Here is a 20,583-nt window from a genome sequence, read left to right on the forward strand (position 1 = left end):
TGGATATGTATCTACGTATAACAGTGGCATTGATGCCCAAGTCGGTAAGGCCTAATAAATACTGATTAATTTTTGCCCCCCTAAAAAAATAAAACTTGTAATATTAATATCACCTGAATAGCTATCAGTAAAGCAAATAGCCATAATACAAACGGTTCTCTCCACATTTAAAACCGTCAGGATTTATAGACCAGATCCTTAAGGGAAGCTGGACAAAGACAGTAGGCTTATTATAGCCTCAAACCAAAATATGGTAAACAGTTTCCTTAATAAAATATTGCCGACTTATTCACAGCGCAGCAGGACAAGCCCAGAATAGCTTAGAAACAAGCCAAAACATAATGTACAGCGAAAAAGCTGGGCGCACGTAACAGCCTCTCTTTCATCACAAATCCAAATGTTATTCCTCTTTCGCAACTGTATTTTGAGAAAAAATCCTTAATGAACAAAATGTGCAGCCCTGGAGTGGTCCGGGGCTCACGATTTGGCACAGACTAATACAGATTATGTCTAGAGTGTAAATTTTACAACAATAGACATAATCTCCAAATTATGCCCTGCCCAGTCCAGTGCGTCACATTTGCATATTGTTTAGCCCGGCCCACTCCAGTGCGGCACATGAATGTTCATATGTTTTTTTCTTCAAATACATTGGCGAATATGGGAAACATTTGGGATTTGTGATGAAAGAGAGCTCTAACGTGAGCCCAGTTGCGCTTTACATTAGGTTTTGGCTGTTTTTAAGCTATTCTGGGCTTGTCTGCTTTCCTGGGCATAATCGGCTATATGTTTATTATAAACTGTTTACCATATTTTTGGTGTTGAGCCTATTAGCCTACTGTCTTTGTCGCGCTTCCCTTCCGGATCCTTTCTATATCCTGACGGTTTTAAATTAGGGAGAAACGTTGGGATTATGGCTATTTGCTTTACTGATAGCTTATTAGGTTAGTAATATTACAATTTTTCTTAGCATTAATAGTATTTATTAGGCCTTAACCGAATTGCGGCTCCAATGCCACTGATATCGTTAGCTACCTCCACATGAAAGTGTTTTAGAATGTCGCAAAAACCATGTCTTAAACTATAGGCAAAGCTGACTGTAGCCTATTTGAACTTGAGTCCAAGTTTAAATAAAACTCTTCTTTCTATGAGGGATAGCCTACTCTTAAAGTGCAGTTTACCAGGTACGTTCATATTCTGGGCTATTCTGCTTGTCTGTCTACTTTAATAATATGGTGTTGTAATCCGTGTTACTGAATTTAGTCATCCAGTGTGCTAACAAACGTTATAGTCACGGAAGGGAATGAGGCGGGAACCGGCGAACATTCAAACAAAACTTTAATAATAAAATATACCTAAAAGACCGCGCGACAGCCCCTACTCGTGTACGACTGTCGCACACAAACAGAACCAAAACACAAATAAAGTCCGAACTTGGTCCTCTATCGTCCAACACTGTCATCAGTCCCTCCTTCAGTTCTCCTTCGCGGGACTCGTGACCGGTGATATGGCGCAGGTGCTCCACAGGCCTCGCTCCGTTTTTCCCACGGCTCTCACACAGTGTTTTACCATTAAGCGTTTTAGTATGTACCAAAACCCGGGCCGTACTAAAGCATGCACTGACTATTTCTCCAAGTTCAAAACACAACTCTATGAAACCGCTCCATTGTGAACTTATGGAGCTGTATAAACCACTACAAGCTGTAAAGTAAACATGGAAGTGTTTGTCCGAACTCAGCTGGTTTTTGCGAGAGAAACGCAAACGTTTTGCGAGGGAACGCAAAAGTTTTGCGAGAGAACGCAAAGTAATTTTTGCGAGAGAACGCAAATGTTTCGCGAGGGAACGCAAATAATTTTGGGAGAGAACGCAAAAGTTTTGCGAGGGAACGCAAATATCTTTGCGAGAGGAGGACGCAAAAGTTTTGCGAGAGGACACAAAAGTTTTGTGAGGGAACGCAAAAGTTTTGCGAGAGAACGCAAAAAAATAAAAAATATATTTTTTCCTCCCACCCCAAATTTTTCACTCACTCCTGAGTTTTTTTCCACCACAATGAACCTTAAGGGGCTCCGTAGAAAACAACATACAGGCCAAGAGAAGATAAAACGCATTTGAACGATCTGAGTGAGCTGGGTAGAAATTGTGGCATTTAAATAAAAGGATGACTTTTTTCGATTGTTTAGATCCTTACAAAGATGGATTTGAATATAACTTTGTTGCTTGTGAAAATTATTTGATGTATTTTTTCATGTATGCATGATAGCAATGACAGAGCGCAGATGTAACAAAAACTAAGAGCATGTTACTAGAAAAGTAAGAAAGTGAATAGGCCTGCTTAAGGTATTTGTATTTGTGGATTTGCTGCTAGCTGCAGAGATGAGAATAAACATGATGATTAGAAAATGTTGTGTTTGTGTGTATGAGATAGAGAGCGATTAGTATTTTGCATACCTATTGTGAGCCTAATGTGATAATGCCATTGTAAAACTTAGAGTTGTGGTGATGTTATGGTAATTTTGTCATGTCCCATTTCCCTCCTTTCAGATTTACACAAACACAATTTAGCTTGTAACCATAAATACAGCTGAGTGGATATTACTAACCCTTAACTGACAAACAAGTATTTATATTTGAAAGGAAAGTTCTATGATTTGGCGTTCATGGAAACAGTATTTTACAAATGTGCATGAGCTGTGGACCTTATATTGTGACGTGGCCTAAATATGACAAATAGTACTCTAGTACACTAGAAAGAAATTTAGGAGTGCTTTTTGTTCCAATAATTTACTGAATATAAGCTGGTACAGAATGCCAGTGGAGGCTTTAAAGATATTTTATTTATAGATTGACCTTCAACTCTCTGAGCAGAAAATGACTGCTGATTGGTGGCCTGCTGTGTGCCTGATGGCAAATTGCATTTGAACTCAGGCTATGATGGGTAAATGTAGAAAAACTATTGCAAGAAACCAAAACCTGCCAACCTCAGAAAAAAAAGCTTCCCAGCAGAAAGAATTTTAGCTGTAAGTCTTTAAAATCAGCTTTACAAACCAACCAACTATTCAAGCTATTCAAGTGTAAATCCATAGGCCTAGTTTGTCGTGTTTGGATTGTATTTGATCATGTCTTGACTATTTGTCAGGAATCATGTAGATTAAAGTCAGTATTGTTCAATAATGTTTTTTTTATGCACCCTACTTTTTTCTTCTTCTGGGCTTATCCAAAAGAAGCTTCTGCAAATATCTATATCAGTTTGTTCAGTTGGCTTAGCTTTATTGACTTTTGAAATATAGACGTTGTCTGCAACTTCACACTTCAAATTCCTGTTTTTAATATTCAATAAAAACACCAAAAGCAGTTTCTCAATTGAATTTATTTCTTCACCTTTGCTCTTCTATGCTGAGGCGGAGATGAAAGAAAATACTCAGAAAGCACACATTTGAACAAAATGCATCCCTCATTTACAACAAATGATCTTTGTTCTGCTTTCTCTTCTTTTCCATTTTCATGAATGTGATTCTGTGTATAGTTAAACTCTCCTGAAATCCAAAGCAGACATAGAAAATACATGCCTTCTAGTTTGACTTTTGGTTTTGAAGAGCACCACTTCTCTTCATCCCCTTTGCTTTGTGCCCTACATTTAGCTTCTAGTCCATTTTGCATCCTCCATGGTAATATAGTTCACTATTTTCAAAGTACAATAGTTTATTGATGTATTTTAACATGTAACATACTTAAAAATAAGATCGAGTGCATTTCATTTGAGTTCACTGGTCTATACATTTCAAACATTTCTCAGCAGTTTTAAAACTGTGACTGTCCAAAAAATCTTCTCACATCACTGTTTATTGATGACTGAAAAATGTGTTCTTTCTGACTTCCTGTCAATTCCACATTGTGCAATTCCACATAGTCCCGCATCTCATCACATTTTATATTCCTTTAGTGTTTGTTCTTTGAAAGATTTGAATCACAATGACTCATGGTGACCTGTTGTTCTATATGTGTCTGTTGGAAAATCTCCACAAGCATGCACTCACCAAACCTCCCAGTAACTAGAGTTCATCAGAAGTCAGCAAATGCATCCAGTCTGTACAAGCAACTATGCAAACAACAATCTGAGTGTGATGATGCTGAGACATCTGTGTCAATCAATGTTGTTCAGTTATTCTTAGTGCAGCATTTAAAACATCACAATAACATATGGACGGTACAATATTAATACTTTATGATTTCTACATTGTAGATCCATTAAAAGTATTGAAATACAGAGCCATAAAATTACATACAATCTAATGCGGGAGGAACTTTTGCTTAACAAGCTTTGGCTGAAGTTAATATATATTTTTTATTAATAATAGGCTACATGAAGATATGTATCAAACTATTAATCCTGCCGGTCCTGGTGAGAGATACATCAGAGTTTCAATCTTGTCTCTTCACCACTGACATCATTTACTGTAAACTATCTGCTATCTGCCAAGTAACTTATGCTTATCAGTGCTGCTGTTGTTTATAACAAGGACCGGAGGTGAGTTTACAGAGTTTATAGTTAAAGTACAAAAGGATGGTGATCTTCTGGTGATTTTCAGTTCCTGGATCACCTTTCTTAAGATCCTTGAACTTACCAAAGAAATAAAATATCCATGGTGATAATAGTCCCGCTTGACATTAATTCCGTTTGCCAAATGAGGACATTGACAGCTGCTTGCTGGAGATCAGTAATGAGCTTCAAGCAGAAAAAAATACGTTGAATGAAACTGTTGAAATTTACAAACAAATATCCACTTTTCACTTGTGTAAACGACACAAACGCTAAGAAATTGTGAGGTACACGCACTTGGCCCAAGGAAGGTATGCAGTGATGGAAGGTTTCTTGCGTGTGCTGTATTTTCAGTGCGCAAAGTTATTTAATTTAGGTTAAACTCTAATCTGACTCCATTTTTATTAGGCTATCTAATCTGACTCTGACTTTGATTATTCTAGTTGCTTCTTTACTTTATATTTCATTAGGAATCTATGTCGCTCAGGGTGTATCATGCCAGCCGATGTACGTGTACCCTATGCAAACTCGCCAGTCTGATCATTAGTCAGAGGTTATGACTAACTATTTAATAGGTCACCCATGCTTACCATTATTTAAATAGTGGTTCTGTTTAGCCCCCTACAGTCACCCATGTAACAAACTTAGTTAAAGCTCAAACAATAATCAGAGGTTATGCTAGTACCATACCTAGCCCCCTATAGTTATATAACTACGTATAACTTCATTAAAGCTGAGACAATAATCAGCGGTTATGCTAGTATGAAATATGATTTAATATTTCAATAGTATTTTTATCTAGCCCCCGATAGTTAAAATAACTATGTACAACTTGAATAAAACTCAAACAATAATCAGCTGTTATGCTAGTACTATTTGTCTAGCCCTGATAGTTAATATAAAACTATGTAGGCTACAACTTAATTAACGATGAGACAATAACCAAAGGGTTATTGAGGTTATTTCCCAGAGGTGGGGCAGTTGTGGCCTAATGGTTAGAGAGTTTGACTCCTAATCCTAAGGTTGTGGGTTTGAGTTTCGGGCCGGCAATACCATGACTGTGGTGCCCTTGACCAAGGCACCAAACCCCCAACTGCTCCCCGGGCGCCGCAGCATAAATGGATGCCCACTGCTCCGTGTGTGTGTTCACTGCTGTGTGTGTTGCCTTTGGATGGGTTAAATGCAGAACACGAATTCTGAGTATGGGTCACCATACTTGGCTGTATGTCAATTCACTTTACTTTTATGGTAGTACTATAAAGTATGCCCAAACCATGCTAGTGTTTTGTCAAATGGACAGAAGGGAAGGAAGTTTCTTGCACCTCCACTCCGTGGGGTGTCTCGAAAATGGCCGGGTTAAGTTTGCATTGTCTGTTTCACAGGAGATCAAAGTATCTGAGGTTCTCTCATCCTTACAAAATATACAGTATAGTCCTTATTTAAACAGCTCATGTTTACTCATTCATGATTCATAAAAAAGGTTAAAACAGGGGGTTTCAAACCTTTTGATGTCAAGGATGTGCACCTTTTTTGATGCCTTTTTGATGGACCCCTTTTCTAAAATACAAAGGCAGCCATATAGAAACTCATTTACAATGTGTGAGAAAAGTATTAAGTAACACATTCATCCACCCAGGCTGACCCAGTGTCTCGGGTTGCAGACAGGGAAAACCCCTAGACAGATGGCCAGTCCATCACAGAAAGAAAACACATTGTTCCTTAGCTTTTATATAGTCATTGTTCTGAAGCATATTATTCATTATTAAAATATTATCTGGGAAATATTATGTTGTATTAAACAGACCATGTACTTTGTTTTTTTGTACAACATAAACTTGAAAACAAACCTTTTCAAATAATGTTTACTTCATTATATTTTATATAATAAAAGTATATGAATAACCCTTCTATCCTAGCAATTTCACATTTTATCAAGTAACAGTCAATACAAAACAATACAATGCAATAAAAAATATTATAAAAACACTAAAAGCTAAAAGCACTTATGCAATGAACACATACAATAATGAAGAGAAGACACAAAGCACCTTTTAAGCAAGTGTTAGACAATAATTCCAATAAAATTCAGCAAAATAAGTAATAAAATATCTCTACAAACGGAGGAACACAAAGACACAGTATAGGCAACAAAACTGGTTCGGTGGCATTGCAGAAGAAATCATAACAGTGTTTGCAGCATAGATTTAGAACTCATTCTGTTACTTACAAGATGTGCTGACTGCTTTAATAACAGAGTGTCTGTAATAATAACTAAATGCTTATTCTGAATCCATGTCTGCTTTCTTGCAGAGTAATGTCCGAAAAATATCTATACTAAAACAACTGTCTCATCTGACTCCAGCGGCTCTTGGCTCACAGGTGATCCATTCTCAAAGTTTCTCCATGGCATGCCGGTATCTATAATAGGTGGTCTGCATAGCACATCTATGCCCACTTCCTGTGAAGGGGGTGCATTGCATGTTTCAAACAGGACCTCAAATTTATTCTCGGAATCTCCTGTTTCCTGCCAAATCAGCAGTTCATATCTCCCAAAGCGGCAGAGCACCTTATCATCAAGCTCAGCTCTTTCTAGGTATCTCAGTTCAGACCCACCGACCATGAGCTTGACCTTCTGGCTCAAGTTCTGGATCATGAAGCTCAAGAACGGGCTGCCAGCTTTCTTATACGCCTGAATGGAGAGCTGTTTTCTAGAGACAGAGGTGTCATTTAGGGCGAAGATGCAGGTCTGTCCATCACGGCCAAGCCTGAGTGGATCTTCAGCGTCCATTCTGTACTGCTGATTTAGGGGCAGGTTGCGGAAGAGTGGAAGGCTGGCTTGGTTAGGGTGGAAGAGATGGATATGAAGACAAGCAAGCAGTTCTTCAGTCTCGAGTTTGCTATTAGTATTCATTCTGTGAAAATATAGGGACGCAACTTCTGCGGGGTTGAGTTGACTTGTTTACACTTAACCTAAGGAAAAACAATAAGAAACAACTGGTTAAGTGTTAGTACACTGAACAGATGTAGCTATGTTGCAGCAAAACGTATTATTAAAATGAGAATGCACAGATAGGCTACATGTACAAGTACAAGTATACACTTAGCCTACTATATAAGTGTTGTACCGGTTTATAAAAACTAAACAGTAGCTTACCTTCAGAAGCTGTTTGTGACGATCAGCAACGGACTGATGTTCTGAAGCAGAGATCGCTTTACTGTGATGAGCTCAACAAAGAAAGAGGGAATTACATCGGAAGCACTGGAATCCACCTCTTCCAACTCGGGACATGTGACTCTCAAAAACCCCAGAGTTGCGCAACTGACTTCTGTGCTTTCGCTATTTGTTTATATTTTTATATTTCAAAAATATTATTTGTCCTATATTTGTCCTGGAGATGCCAGACACGCTTTATTCTCGTTTTGATGAAAAAAGAAAAACCCTTGCGTAGTTAAAACTTAAAGCACGCGCCAGTCTTTGTCTTGTGACATGACATCGTTTTAATAACCAGATAGAAAAGGTGCATAAACATGACTAAGAACACGTTTATGATCAACATTTCCAATGTCTTATCAGTCACTCCCCAAAAACATCCCGACAAAAACTGTAACCACAGGGAAATAGTGATGTCCGGTTCGCGAAGTGAATGAGAAATCAATTGCATGTCAGTTTCGTCATCATATAGCAAAATATTTTAACGTAATATAGGCTATCTTTCCGGGAAGCAGACTGAAACGTGTAAAAAATTAGAATGCGCATATATATTTCACATTTAGGCCTATCTTTGTTCAACTTTCAATGTGATCTGGAACAGCGTGCTTTGTCTAAAAATGTAAACTATAAAATAATACATACATTCTTATGAATCAAAGTTCAAACACTTAAGTGTAAACGGATATCAAATCTATACAGGCTAAACAATTAAACATTAGCCTATATATATTTTTGCTTAAAGGCAGATCTCAGTAATCTTGTGTGGTGCGTTACCGCAACCTACTGGTAGAATGAACCAGCTACCTCATGCTAAAAACATCTTTATATTGTGTTCTTATATATAGCCTATTCGCACATCTTTATTTCTGTGCAATTACATTTCAGCATTGTAGCTGTAGTAATAGTGATTTAAAAGCGCAAGTGACATGCAGACTTTGTTTTGTGGAAAACAAGCAGAAAGACTTGTCTGAGAGGCATGTGCAGGGGCGGAGCCAGTGACGAAAGCTTGGCCATCCCACTCAAAACTACAGTTTTTTATCACTTTTTTTTTCTTAACAAGAAATGCATTTATTGAGATGCGGAACCGCCGTGTGTATCTGTTTATGACCACATCAAAAGGGAGAATTTACACACGCGCGCTTCAGCTTCACCTCGGTGTCAGGCGGGAGTCAAACGACACGAGCGCGGAAAAGCTTCAGCAGCCAGATGAGCTTCAGTAGAACAACTGAGTCATTCTATATTTAGGGGTACATTTCCTGGCAGCCAAAAAGTCAGAAAATCAGTATTCTTGGGTTGAGTAATATATCCCCTTAATGTGCTAAATCAATTGTTTGGCAAGCTTAAGCTCTAATGACTTTTTAAATATGTTAATGAAAATTAACATTTGATACATTATTTTGTCAACTGTGTTAAGGAAAAATGTTGTGTCAAATGAAACATGAATGAAGTCCCACATGTTTGATTACACATTTTTATTCACCAGAGTTTTTGAGGTTATCTGTCTTAACTGATTTGAAAATATGAATTTGGGGCTTCATAATGGATGTACTGTCATGAAGGATGATACTTTTCTTCAACATAAAATCCACAGTATGCTGAATTTAGTGTTATTCACCATCCTTACAAGTCATCCATCTCTAGAGATATCCCCATCTTTTTTTCTGACAGATTAGTTCACATTTAAAATATTTATAACATAAAAACCACACATAACACAGTTGACAAAATAACACAGTTGACAGGTAAGAATAATCTTAGTATCCATAAAGCATTTTAAACACACACACGCGCACACACACACACATTATAATACAATAATATAATTATTATTATTATTATTATTACAAAGGTAAATTAAGTTTTATACTGCAGCATGACAGTTCAAGTTGTAAGGACTTATATTTTTAATTAATAACACTTTATCAGTCACGACTAAGCAGAAATAGATATATGCCAAATCTATAATATTATATAGGTTTATGTCAATCATGAGGAATTCTGAATACTTTTTAACCCTTTGCAAATGTTAATAAAATATGTATATAATATTATGGATATGGAGTTCATACAAGTGTAGCCATGATTAGATCAGTTAAGTCAATCAACTGTTTTCCATGGTTTTAGGCAATTCCTATGTAATTTCTGTGTAATTACAATAGTTTGTTAATATTTATTTTTATCAACAACACTCAGTGGAGCGGGAGATAAATTGACACTGAATTTCCAACATTGTCAACCACCATGTTAATCCTTGTCAACTGTGTTACAGTTGATGGGTGCCTTGTGCAAACTGCTGACCTTGAAATAATTAGTACATGTCCTTGATTAACTTTTGTTTTTATATTCTTTCTCTACATATTTATAAATATAACATATGATGCAAGTTCACCAGAATATGTTGATAACACAGTTGACAGTCAGTTAATCCACTCTATGTGCAGACAATAATAAAGATAAAATATTGAAGAGGAGAAGTTATGACTTTCCACACTGTCTTCAAATGTCCCTCCAAAAAAGGAAAATTCATCACTTGATGTTGGACATGTGACCATTGCTGATTTATAGGGTGTTTTATAGGGAGTAACACAGTTGACACTGATTTCTCGGACATACACAAAATGGATGATTTAATGTAGATGCATGAGCAAAAAAATTTTTTAAACATCTTTCTCATAATTTAATGATTATTTTGGACAAATATTTATAAGAAATATAAACAGAAACATGTATTTTTAATTAATTTGTAGTGAAAAGTTATTGAAAAATTTGTAAAATTGATAATAGAGTCCATGGACATGACATGTACCCCTAATTACTCAATTGTGAACTTGATGAGATGTTGTTAGACTATATGTCAGTAAAAGTGAAGTCAAGTCAAGTCACCTTTATTTATATAGTGCTTTTAACAGTACAGATTGTGTCAAAGCACTTTACAGTATTAAATAGGAAAATAGTGTGTCAATAATGCAAAATGTCAATAGTAAACACTTTATTTTCAGTTTTAGGTTGTTAATCATTGAATTCCAGTGATGTCATCATCCAGCTCAGTTCAGTTTAAATAGTATCTGTGCAATAAAGTTGACGATATCACTGGATATTAAAGGGATACTCCACTCCAAAATGAAAATTTTGTCATTAATCACTTACCCCCATGTCTTTCCAAACCTGTAAATGCTTTTGTTCGTCTTCAGAACACAATTTAAGATATTTTGGATGAATTATTGCTAATTATTAGCTAATTATGCTAATATTAGAATAGATGCCATTCTTTTAAAAACGATGTAGCAAGTACATTGTGTGTTATTGGAAGTGTTCCCAGTTCCGGTTGTCCTTATTAATGCAGCCTTAAAATCCTTAATGGATTTGAATATTAGAAATGTGTTAGTGTGTTATGTGTAAGCATAAAACACACTTTCCTGTCCCATCAGCTGGTTTACTGTGCTCACGGCACACACTCTTCAACAGTACGCAAATATGTGGCGCACACTCTATATAACTTCCTCATAAATAACCCCCCCCAGGAAACTATGATCATACATACCTAGTCATCAGCTAGGTCATGAAGTTACCAAAAAGGCAATTAAAGCTGCAAACTGTGCATGTAACCACAGCATACAATAACATATATTAAATGCATGTACTAAAATATATTCTGTAATTCAAGATCACATCATAAGGCACAAGCTGATATGTATTTTTTTTAATTTGTTATTTAATGCACAAATAACTGTGAGCACAGTGCACTTATACTAGAAAATATGCGAAAAATGAAACCATTTAAATGCATAAAATAACTCATTTTAAAATCTGGCATTTATGTCTACTGTTGACTTCCGGCCTTTTCCCACATTTTTATCACTATCTGCATGTCTCATCCATGAGTATGCAATGTTGGAGAGCAAGCATTTGGGAGTTTTGAGAAGCTGACTGAGCAATAAAGCTATAGTGAGCCCCTTTATTAAAATACCTGGAGGGGAGGAATAATACAAAATTGGTGATTTTTAATAAGTGTTGATTGATCTAATTCACAAACATGTCAATTATACAGGTAAGTAGAAAATAATTGTACTCAGTTGTGTTTTAGGCACTAAAACAGTCCAGTACATTATAGTCAAACACATTTTTATACTGAAATAATGAAGATTTCTGTGCCACCCCAGACTGGTTACTGGCCCCTCCCTGGCCACCCCTGGCTCCACCAGATAAGGTGTTGTTTGGTAGACTTGTATCTCCAGCAGAATAAAGTTTCTTGTTGTTGGCAGCTAAAAGAATTTTGAGATTTTATTGTTATTTCTGTTTTCATTAGAATTCCCGAACTCTCCTTTCTTCCTACCAAAACATAATCTTGATTCTTCACTGTTAGATGTGTTGATAAATGTTTACCCAAGAAGCTGATTCTACATTCCAATAACGCTATACATTTCGATGCATTTCTTTTTCATTATTGATTTAGTTTCTGCTGCTATGCAATATTTAAATGTCGATTTTTATCCCTTGCAGTAGCTACTATCTGCTTCCACATTCCAAAAAAATCACAGTAAATTCACTCTTCATCCATTCAGAACAGTTTCTTTATTATTATTATTATTATTATTATTATTTAACGCCAATGTATAAAAATATAAATACAAAAAATATTCAGAACAGTTTCTTTTTAACTTTCACAATCCTAACATGTCAAGTTCCACGTGATCCATATTCTTGTATTTGATTGGTTATTCAACCTTGTGGGCGGGACTGAGGAAGTATATTATTGAATGACCCACCCTGACCCTCTTCCTCGTTGTGTTGAGAAACAGGCGGTGAGTATTGTTTTTTAGTACTTTGACCTTTACAACGCCCGTACTAAAACAAAGGTTTAGCACGCTACATTAAAACATTTTTGATATAAGCAGCTTTCGTATGGTACGTAAGAACTCTGTTGCTCGGCTACATGTAAAAGTAGTACATACGTCGTGTTTATCTCGGCGCGCAACGGCTACTAAGCTAACGTTGCTAGCTTATTCAAACCTAGCAACAGAAACTGTTTTCTCTCAAGGCGATGAGTTCGTGAATCGACGATTACTTGCTGTATTTTTGGTCTCGTGATTTAACGAACATAAACACTAAAGAATACGCGGTGAATAAACTGAATCTTTGTGGAGGTTTTATGGTGCGCTACAATTGAGTAACCACACGGTGCCGTGGCGTATATAAGAACGTGTGAGGAGAAGTCTTGCTTTCTTGTTACGAAACTTTGTGTTCTGCTTCACGTAATTACGTTTTATTTTGTCGTATTTGCGTTTATGTAGGGGAAAATAAAATGTAAAGTATTTGCATGGACTAGTTTGACTTGATTGGCTTCTCCGGAAGTTCACAGTGTAAGCTTTCGTTTTCAGTTTAGCGCCAGGCGTGGTTTCTGTTGTCATTCTTAAAGCCATTACAATGACCATGATAAATTGTTTTGCATTGATGGCAACTCATTGTAGTGTATCTCGTCACAGTGTGTTTCAGGCTCTGCATAACACATTCGCAAAGATGGTGAAGATCTTCATCGGGAACCTGCCTCCACAGGCAGAGGCAGAAGAAATAAAGTCTCTGTTTACTCAATACGGAACGGTCACCGAGTGTGCCATTATCAAGAACTTTGCCTTCGTCCACATGGATGATCGCAAAAGTGCGACAAAGGCAATCCGAAACCTTCATTTATACAAGCTGCATGGAACGGCCATCAACGTCGAAGCGAGTCGGGGCAAAAACCAGGGCCCCGTGAAGCTTCATGTTGCCAATGTGGAGAAAGGATCAGATGATGAGCTCAGAGCGCTGTTTGAAGAGTACGGCACAGTTGCCGAATGCGCAATCGTTAAGAACTTTGCCTTCGTACACATGAGCAATTCCGATGAGGCCATGGATGCCATCAAGGGGCTGGACAATGCTGAATTCCAAGGTAAAAAAAAATCCAGTCTTGTTACTCCCTTACGTATCCTTTTGCATGTTTATCACATTTGCTAATATGAACTGTTTTCCCACTTGCAGGCAAAAGAATTCATGTGCAGATTTCAAAGAGTCGACCAAGAAATGAGGAGGAAGACTATGGCCCCCCAGACAGTGGATACTGGCCACCCCGTTTCCCTGGTGACCGCCCTGAGCCCCCTGGCTATCCTAGGGGTCGCTTCGGCTATCCCCCTGGTCCCCCTCCTCCACCACCACCCATGCCCCCCAGACCCCCCCATACCCAGAGCGTGCAGCGCCGGCATACGAGCGCGAACGCGGAGTGGTCGACTATTACGAGAAGTACCGCGCTCGCCCTTACGGCGCCGCCTCATATGAGGACCGGCGTCCGGGTGCCATCCCCCCCCCCTCCGCCCCCGTCATCCGGCATTATGAGAGAGCGATTGGCTGGCAACGGCCTCGACCCCTATGAGCGACGCCCCCTTCCACCCCCGCCATCCTCGTACTACGCACGAGACCGCAGTCCCATCAGACGTGCTCCTCCTCCCCCTCAGGCACCCGCCGGGAATGGTTACTCATTCGAGCGATCTCGTCTGTCCCCTCTCTCCATGTCTCGGACCCCGATGTACAGCATGCCTCGGCCCAGAGACCCCTATGCTGACAGGGGGGCACCGCCTCCACCACCTCCGCGCTACTCGTATTAAAGTGCACCACTGCGCTTTTGTAATCCAAGGTGAGAATAGGTCCCGCAAGCCAAATAATATAGAACCCAGAATGTACGTACTTGCGCTGTTCTGCGTGTGTAATTGATGCGCAAGTAGCAGCAACGTTAACTTTGTATCAAAGTGCCTGGGTCGTAAATTTTTAATGGCCTTATGGTCTTTTAAAAAGCACTGCTCGAGGAACGCTGAACTTCGTATCGAAGTGTTTAGATGGTAAATTCTGCTGGTAAATTAAACTTTCACTTCGCATCAATCAAACAGAATTCATACAAATCTTTATTTTAATTTAGCTTGTCGATTCAGTAATCCCAGATGGCACTGCAGCCGTTTGACTCATGTGGTTTGCTCTCTTTCCAGGTGTAAATTATTCAACAAGATCGTCGTCGTTGTCTCCAGGTGCACGTGCCGCGATACGTCTTTGTCTGCCAGAGCGCGTTTTCGTTCGCCTGCGCACCATAGTGGAAGAGTTCTGTTGCGGACTGCACATTCTATAAAACTACCTACCGCTTTTTACACGCTTAAAATCGTCCTCATGCTAAATTGTCAACTCTGCTTTATTTTATTTTTGGCTTTGTTTTTTATTGTTTAACATTTGATAGGTGAGAGAGGCACTAAGCCAGAGCATGTCAGTTAGGTTAACTTGGTGGTTTGGTAAAGACTATGAAAGGAGCGCATATAAAAATTCTTATTTCAAATATCTCTTCAATGTATCTCACTGTACATTTTTACCTTTAAAATCTGGAATGAGCTTATCGTTTGTTATTAAACTACGCTATTCCATAACTTTGATTTTGAACCCAAAATTCATTTGTGTAAAGCTATTTTTCTCTCTCTCTTATTTTTCCCCCCTCTAAGCTATTTGTTATAGTGCGGCATGCAAGTAAGAAAACAATCTCCGCAGCAATAAAACCTTTCCGTTTACTGGCTTTAATGAAATTGTGCTGTAGTTTGGATTTTAATTGCAGAGTATCGAAGTTAAAGGACTTTGTATCATTTTCTTTCATAGGAACACTTGGAAGTTTTAATAAAAAGACTGGAACTTGGTCCGTCGTTTTGCTTTTCCTGCTAACTCAACATGCCTAAATAGGCATAAAAGTAACTATATATCCTAGACATGTATTCAAATTAAAACCCAAAACATCATGCTTCCTAGTTTGAGTATAATGGAGAATGGAACTGCTTCTGCGGCGAAATGAAAGCGATTATAACATCACTTCGTCTTCAAGGCTATTCTTTTGCCCTAAGCCATTGGCGTCTCAATATTCTACAAATAATCCTATCATCCTGATTCATTAAGTGGATAGACTTCCCAATGTTTTCTTAAACAATCAGTGGTCCTTTTTAAGTTTGATTATGCCAGGTAAGTCACTTGATGTATTTAGTTTCTTTTACCACTCAGCATGCCTTTCACTACTTGATTGTTTCAAGGTATAGTGTTAGTACACACTGCATATGTGTCTCAATGAAATGTATTTGGGTCCAAATGTTTTCCTCATGCAAGTGGTGATATACTTTAGGATGAACTCATGCCTGAGGGTAAGTTTTAGGTTAACTTATGCACCCCCCCCCCCCAGTTCTGTTTTTTTTTTTTTTTGTTAACAATAAATTGTGTAGTTATGGCTGTTCATTAACTTGTTGGACACCAAATGCATGTGCCTCTTCTGGCAATGATCTCAGCATAAAGTTTTATTTTCCATTTAAGGTGAATGCACTTTCAATAAACCAATAAAACATTCCCCCCCTGCCCAAACTATGTCTTGGTTTTTTTTTTTTTAAGAATATGCCAGCTGTGTATAAATGTGTATGCATGTATACAAGTAAAATGTTTAATACAAATGTGTGTATATATATTTACAAAGTTTATGTTTTTATAATGTGTGTGTATATATATGTGTGTGTGTGTATAACATTAAAAAAAACGCATTTACATTGCTTAATCTTTATAATAGAGGGTTAAACTGCCAAATTGCAGTAAATGTAAGGTAGTCTACTTTTACATTTAAAGCAACTAAGCAATTTTAACACCTACTTTATCACTTATTTAAATTAAAAAAACAAAAAATTGTAACATTGTTATCGAGCGATTTCTCAATTTTTCCATTTTGTGAGGACGAACAGAATCAGCAATAACTTAAATTGTAAAAACAAAGGAAGAGGTTAAAATTAAAGGGTATCACAGACATAAGTTAAATTAATTTAACAGAAATTTCGTTCTTAGGGCTTTTTGATTTGGAAGGGAAAAAAAAGTAAACATTAAAGGGTGTTTAAAAAGGAGCAAAATTATGTTTTGAGTTACTCCATTTGGTTTGATGAATGTAGAGTTTCCCTAACAGCAATATCCATAGATTGTGTTCTGGTTTAATAAGGCAAAAAGATAAAAGCTAATTGAATGTTTCGTTATGTACGGTGTACTGTTCATCAGTACGTATTTTGTAGTAAATAAATAATTACAGTATTAAGTTGTACCTCAATAATAATGATTGGACGTTAATTTTTATCTTATTTAAAATATGCTAATGATTTAAACACTGTCTGAGTGACCAGTGAATGCGTGTTGGGTTTTTTGTTTATTCGTGGACCGGAAGTGCTGTCGGTGACGGCGGGCGACTCCATTTTAGGCTTCATTCATCTTCGCAGTCCGTGATATTACGTGCTCGCTACGGTAAGGCAATGATGTTCCCGCATAACTCTCTTTATTACTTCACATGAGTGATACTGTTTAGATTTTACACGAAGGTAACGCAGCCTGTCGTAGTACTGTAATATAAAAGCGTGTTTCTTAATAAGGCGACGTTTACCTCGGGTAACTTTATGCAGTCGTGCTAACTTAGCTTAGCATTACACAGTCGAAACCATTGGCCTACAGCTTTAAAAACTCCACCGACGCTCATCGGTCGTACTTAATGGTGTTTCGGGCATTAAAAATACACACTTGAATGATGACAAATAAAACTTAAGGGAATGAATACATTGGGTGTGGTGGTCACGCGGACCCGTGGCCTATCCGCGCGAGATAAGTTAGTTCATCTGCGCCATAAAGTCCAAGAACTGAACCTGGTCGACTACTCAGCGCACTTCAATCCGATCAGTGAGTGTCACACACAGCATATTTAATGCTGAGTTGTGCGTAAATCATTCAAAATCGAAACTAAAACCTCTGATAGGATTACGATGTCTATGGTGTTGTAAGCCAAACACAGCAGTAATGTAGGGAATCATCTGTTGATATAACGTGCATTTCGCAACTATGCTCCCTCTGTCCAGGAAAAAAACGACAATAAAGATGGTTAAGATCTTTGTTGGCAACATATCCTCAAGCACGACCGCGGAAGATCTGCGCTCTCTTTTTTCGGAATACGGCAAAGTAAAAGAGTGTGACGTCCTGAAAAATTATGGCTTTGTGCACATGGAAGGTAAGCAGGAGGCCGAGGAGGCTATCCGCAAGCTCCACCATCACGAGCTGAACGGTCAAGCCATCAATGTGGAGATGAGCAAGGGGAAGCCCAGGGGCTCCACCAAACTGCATGTGAGCAACATCAGCAGTGGCTGCACCAATCAGGAGCTCCGGGCCAAGTTTGAGGAGTATGGCCCTGTGGTTGAGTGTGACATAGTGAAGGACTATGCCTTTGTTCACATGGAGCGAATGGAGGATGCCATGGAGGCCATCAGTGGGCTGGAGAACACGAACTTCCAAGGTGAACATTAACCTCGAAACGACGAAATCCAGGGTTACCCAGGGTTGCATTTTACTCCTTAGATTTTTTTTATATATATATATATAGAATGGGAAGAATGTTCTACTCCTTTTTCAGTTCTTTGTAATTGCTTTGTAAATTCTAGATAATTGGCAGTAGACAGATATATTAATATTTAAAGGATAGTTCATCCAAAAATGTGTTGCTCCAAAACTCACAAGATTTTCGTTTATCTTGGAAACACAAATTCAGTTTTACATATCATTAGTCATATCCAAAGCGACTTACAAGTGATGATAATAGAAGCAATCAAACAAAAGAGCAATGGTATGCAAGAGGTATGACAAGTCTCTGTTAGCCTACGCAGTACACGTGCCAAGTGTGTGTGTGTGTATGTATATATATATATATATATATATATACATATATACATATATATATATATACACACACACACACACACATATATATATATATATATATATATATATATATATACATATATATATATATATATATATATATATATATATATATATATATATATATACACACACACACAAGTAAGATAGAATAGAAAAAGAATCAAGAAGGTTGGTGTTAGAGGCCCTTTTTAATATTATTTTATTAAATAATTTTTTTGAATCTTATTAAATTTTAATAATACTTTAGAGATATCTGCCCCTCCATTGAAAGTTCAAGTAACCAAAACTTTGCTGATTCAAAAAAGTTGATGATAAACATTGTAAGCGCACATACATAGATCACATTTAAAATGGTTAACTGGCTTGTAGCGGAGGAACGGATATCTCTGAGGTTTCTTTAAAAATATCCTAATTTGTGTTTCGACGATGAACAGAAGTTTTATGGGTTTCGAACGACATGACTGCAAGTGAACAATGGCAGAATTGAAATTTTTGGGCAACCTGACCCTTTAAGTGCTCTGTGGCTGTCATGATGCAATAATTATATTTTAAAATGACGTTTACGTGAGCGGAAGAAAGTTTTACATTGTCTTGCGTGTGTTCTCTTCCTCCCAAGGCAAGCTGATCAAAGTACAACTGTCCACAAGTCGCCTCCGTACAGCGCCCGGCATGGGAGACCAAACTGGCTGTTACATCTGCGGAGAACCGGGCCATTGGTCCAAAGATTGCGGACGTGGGCAAAATGGTAGTTATGGCGGAGGCATGGGGGGATTCCCCGGCGGGAGAGGCCCCCCAAGGAGCGCTCCGAGTTACGGCATGGGCGGCCCTGGAGGTCTTCATAGTAGAGGTTACCCAGCAGGGCCGCTCCCCCCTCCTCCGCCCATGAGCCGGCGTCCCAGCTACGGCGAGTACGGCGCGGATGCTCGAGAACGGTACCCAAGCAGGCCACCGAGCGCCTATCCCGAGAGGTCGTCCGCATATGAGCGAGAACGCTACGGAAGCATTGACTATTACGAGAAGTATCGGGCTCGTCCGGCTGGCTCTAGCTTCTTCGAGAATAGCAGGCCTCTCTCTATTCCCCCTCCTCCTCCTCCCCCCCCTCCCTCTTCTTCCTCTCTCTCAAGGATGCGGTTGGCTCCTCCCAGCCTCGATCCCTATGAGCGACGCCCTCTGGCGCCTCCGCCTCCCACGGCATCGGCGTACTTCTCGCGGGACCGTAGCCCAATCAGACGTGTGGGCGCCGGTTCGGAAGGATACTCGTACGAGCGCTCGCGCTGCTTCCCCGGTCTCAAGGAGCTCATCGACTTACACCGTGCCGCGGGCCAGAGAGAGCTACACCGAGCGGGTTCGATACGCATACTAAGCCCACACACATGCTAAGGTGAGCGATAGCGGGTCGTTAACTTTGATGACTCAAAGATGAGATGTCAGCGTGATCTGTTCTAAAGCGTAAGCCGTTTCGAGTACAGTAGTAAGCGGAGCCGCTTTGCTCGGGTTAAAAAGTACAAAAGTCAGAAGGTAATGCCTGTCAAATGTTTCATCTCAGAATTTTTTTTTTTTTTTTTCTTTTAGGTGTTGTCAAGTGAAGAGACTTCCCCTCCACCTATATTGACTTTGCCTCAATCAGATGCTTCATCAGATTTTCAAAGATGCAGGATTGGATAGGCACATTGATCACAATGCTTATTAGATCTGCGTGTTAATGTTTTTTACCCATAATGCACAAACTGCTGTTCAATTTCCCTTTCCAATGGAGACATCTGTGTATGATTGCAAGAAGTGGTTGTGATTTTGGTTTTTGCTTTGCTTTTCGCTTACATCCAGAGGTAAGGTGGGGTGGCTAATGTCAGTGCAATTTTAACTATTAACTGCAATTAAACAGACACTTTGTGAGATTTTGAATTGTATTTTTGTCTCTAATTTCCCCCAGTCAAGTTGTGATCCACTATTATTTACTCTTTTAAATGTTCCAAGACTTTTATGGAGCTGTTGGGTTGGCTTGCCACTTAATTTCTTTGATTTAAGTTCTGTGAGGACAATCTGGTTGTGTTTCTTCTGGCC

At 38.6% G+C, this 20,583-nt stretch overlaps 1 protein-coding gene and 2 pseudogenes across 1 annotated transcript; 2 read left to right on the top strand and 1 right to left on the bottom strand.

The window, feature by feature from the left end:
- Nucleotides 1-6,250: 6,250 nt before the first annotated feature.
- On the bottom strand, nucleotides 6,251-7,501 carry LOC122137885 (TRAF-interacting protein with FHA domain-containing protein A-like). The gene has a single exon (XM_042726887.1). It carries the CDS (start codon nucleotides 7,447-7,449, stop codon nucleotides 6,868-6,870), a length of 582 nt encoding a protein of 193 aa, XP_042582821.1. The 5' UTR covers nucleotides 7,450-7,501; the 3' UTR covers nucleotides 6,251-6,867.
- A 4,982-nt stretch (nucleotides 7,502-12,483) lies between these two features.
- Nucleotides 12,484-14,897, top strand: LOC122137886 (annotated as a pseudogene).
- A 2,599-nt stretch (nucleotides 14,898-17,496) lies between these two features.
- LOC109055123 lies at nucleotides 17,497-20,210 on the top strand (annotated as a pseudogene).
- Nucleotides 20,211-20,583: the final 373 nt, after the last annotated feature.

Source organism: Cyprinus carpio, chromosome B7, assembly GCF_018340385.1.
Source record: "Cyprinus carpio isolate SPL01 chromosome B7, ASM1834038v1, whole genome shotgun sequence".
Lineage (NCBI taxonomy): Eukaryota > Metazoa > Chordata > Actinopteri > Cypriniformes > Cyprinidae > Cyprinus > Cyprinus carpio.

Bases quoted from the DNA above. Each gene is read 5' to 3' on its own strand.
- LOC122137885 (XM_042726887.1), bottom strand. From the start codon at position 7,449: ATGAATACTAATAGCAAACTCGAGACTGAAGAACTGCTTGCTTGTCTT.